The following is a 2522-nucleotide window of genomic DNA, read 5'->3' on the forward strand; positions in this document are numbered from 1 at the left end:
GCCAGCAAGTCCTGCTCCGAGCCACGCAGTGAAGAACCCCGCCAACCAGCCCTCCACTGTCGTATTTGTGGAAGGCTTCTGCCTTCAGCTGTAATCTGCATAGTCTCAAAAGAATCAGGGGAAACAACCAACCTCCCACAGCCCCCATCCAAGGTCACATCCTTGTGTGGTCCCTTTTCAGCATCCAGAGCTCCAGGCTGCCCTCCATTCCCACCCGCTCCATGGTTAAGTCCATGCTGTCCAAGCAGACCCTTTTCCTCTACCCAACCTCCCCAAGACTTTTCCTCCCCTTTCTTTAAAAGCAGATGCACCTCTGCTGCTGCTGACACCATGGAGCAAGCACTGGCTTTTCCTTCACTTGAAAAATCCCTCAGATAACCAAACAGCCCTGCTAAGAGCATACTGCTCGCTCTCACTTTGAGGAGCAGTTCTTCCTTACACCTTTCTTATGCGGTGCTTCCCCTGTGTGTTAAGATTCCCCTGCAGAGGAAGAGGTGAGTTATAAAATCCTAGGTGATACAGAACCCCCATTCCCAAGACAAGACCTGCACCTTGTGGTGCTCCTCCACCCATGACCCAGGCTGTGTGTGAGCTGTGTGCCCTGGTCTTGGCTCTGCATCTCATCTCCCCCCAACCCAGGCCACAGTGAGCAGAGGGAGGACGCAACCCCAGAGTCACTATCCCAGGGCCACACATCCAACAGATATGTTTATTCCTGGAGCGCATGGTGAGTGGGGCGAGGAAGCGGAGCTACCGGGCGGGCAGTGGTGGTTATTGCTGCAGGCACATCCTCCAGCCATGACAGGGGGCTGGGGTGGGCTAACTGCCCACCTGCAGAGGACTGGCCATCACCCACTGCCAAGCTGGAGCCACCCTGTTAACCCAGGAGAAGAGAAGGGGAAAAACAGAGACAAGTGCAAGAATGGTGGCACTGGGGTCCATCTGCACAGGGCAAAGGAGACCAAGGGAAGAGGAGAGTGTTACTGTGTGGGATGGTGAAAGAAAGCAGGAAGAAACTCCAACGTGTGCAGAACACCCCCTTCAAACCACCAACCCCTTCTCTCTTGGGGGAAGGCATTGCCTCTTGGGTTTTGCCCACCCCCTGTCCTGCTGGGGGCCATGAGCAGGGGCATGGATGCCCCAGGAACTCCCAGGGATGGGATAGGATGGGAGGCTGAACCACTGTGACAGTGGTGGCATTGCTGTGTCCATGTGGAAGAGAGGAGCTTCTGTTGCACTACAGAGTAGCACATGTTCATGCAGTGCTTAAGTTGCAGGGCTTGACCCAGCGGTGGGGCAAAGGCATAGGCATGGAGATGGGAGGGATGTGTTGAAGGCCACGCAAAAGGAGCCAGTGGGCTCCATGCTTTGGTCATGTTTAGCGGTGATGAATGCAGTGCAAGGGCATCAAGAAGAAGAGTACAGCCCTTCCTCCTCCCAGAAAGCCACTGCAGCTCCCTAGGAACCTGCTGCCTCTGCCTGAGCAAGGCAGTACCTGCTGATACTGACAGGCATGGGCACAGAGACAGGAAACACGTGCTAGTGGAGATGGGGCAGCACTAGAGCAAGTGATGAGTCCTGTCCTCCCCTTTCCCCTGCAGGTCCTGCTTCTCCCTGCTTCGCAGCTGGCCCCAGCCCACTCCTTCACTCCTGCCCAGCTTGGTGCAGGGATGCACAGGTACTCTGTGCTGCCTGCCCTCCTCCTCTTCTGGGCTGGGGAGACAGGAGTGGGAAGACACCTAGCTCAGAAGAGGAGAAGGGCATCCCCTGCCTGCCTTGACCCCTGGTCCACTGGAAAGGGTGGCATAAGGCTTGCCAAGAGGCAGGGCTGACGGCTCAGCGTGGGATGGAGCAAGGAGGGAAGAGTATCCGGTGTCCATAGATCCAAGGGGAGGCACTTGAAGGGGGCCTGGGCTGCTGGGGTGTCCCAGTCATAGCCCCACCCGCCAGCACCAGCCACTGGGAAGGAGAGGGAGAAGGGATGAGAAACGTGGAGCCTGCAGCAATCCCACTTTCTCATCTTGATCTTTCATGGGTTCCTTACCCTAAGGGCTGGAGGACTTTCTACCACCCACCCACTGTGCCCCATTCACCCTAGTGCCTGATCTCCTTGTCTCCCACCCTACCTCCCTCTGAACTGAGCTCTCACCTCAGTGAGGTTCATGACGGCTGTGCCAGTGCCTTCAGCATCCATGCTCTGGAAAAACCCTACAGGGGCACAAGAGCAAGGTGAGCAACGCGCCCCTCTGTGCCTGCCCATCCTGCCCCAGAGCCACACTCACTGAACATGGCCTCCAGCTTCACGAGGCAGCAGACAAAGTTGTCAAAGTCCACTCCCATGTCATCATCTGCATAGCGGGCCACCACCACCTGATGCAGCTTGTTGTTCAGCTTGAAACCTGCAAGGCAGAGACCAGTCAACACCCCAGGGAGGCAGGAGAGAAGGGTGCAACTATGGGAGTCCATGTCCCCACCCAAAGGGGCCATCAACCCACCCAAGGGCGGGCATCGTGTTCAGCCTC

At 56.9% G+C, this 2522-nt stretch overlaps 1 protein-coding gene across 1 annotated transcript in view; it reads right to left on the bottom strand.

The window, feature by feature from the left end:
• Positions 1 to 2149: 2149 nt before the first annotated feature.
• The window catches only part of LOC104408211 (calpain-1 catalytic subunit), a gene marked incomplete at its 3' end in the record, with an annotated part of 8375 nt that continues 8002 nt past the window's right edge, over positions 2150 to 2522 (bottom strand). Inside the window, exons 19-20 of the mRNA XM_010017740.1 lie at positions 2283 to 2399; positions 2150 to 2208 (exon numbers count right to left, since the gene is read on the bottom strand). Coding sequence (XP_010016042.1) covers positions 2150 to 2208; positions 2283 to 2399 — 176 coding nt within the window. The remainder of the gene's footprint in view (positions 2209 to 2282; positions 2400 to 2522) is intronic.

This window comes from Nestor notabilis, unplaced genomic scaffold (genome assembly GCF_000696875.1).
Source record: "Nestor notabilis isolate BGI_N333 unplaced genomic scaffold, ASM69687v1 scaffold13877, whole genome shotgun sequence".
NCBI lineage: Eukaryota > Metazoa > Chordata > Aves > Psittaciformes > Psittacidae > Nestor > Nestor notabilis.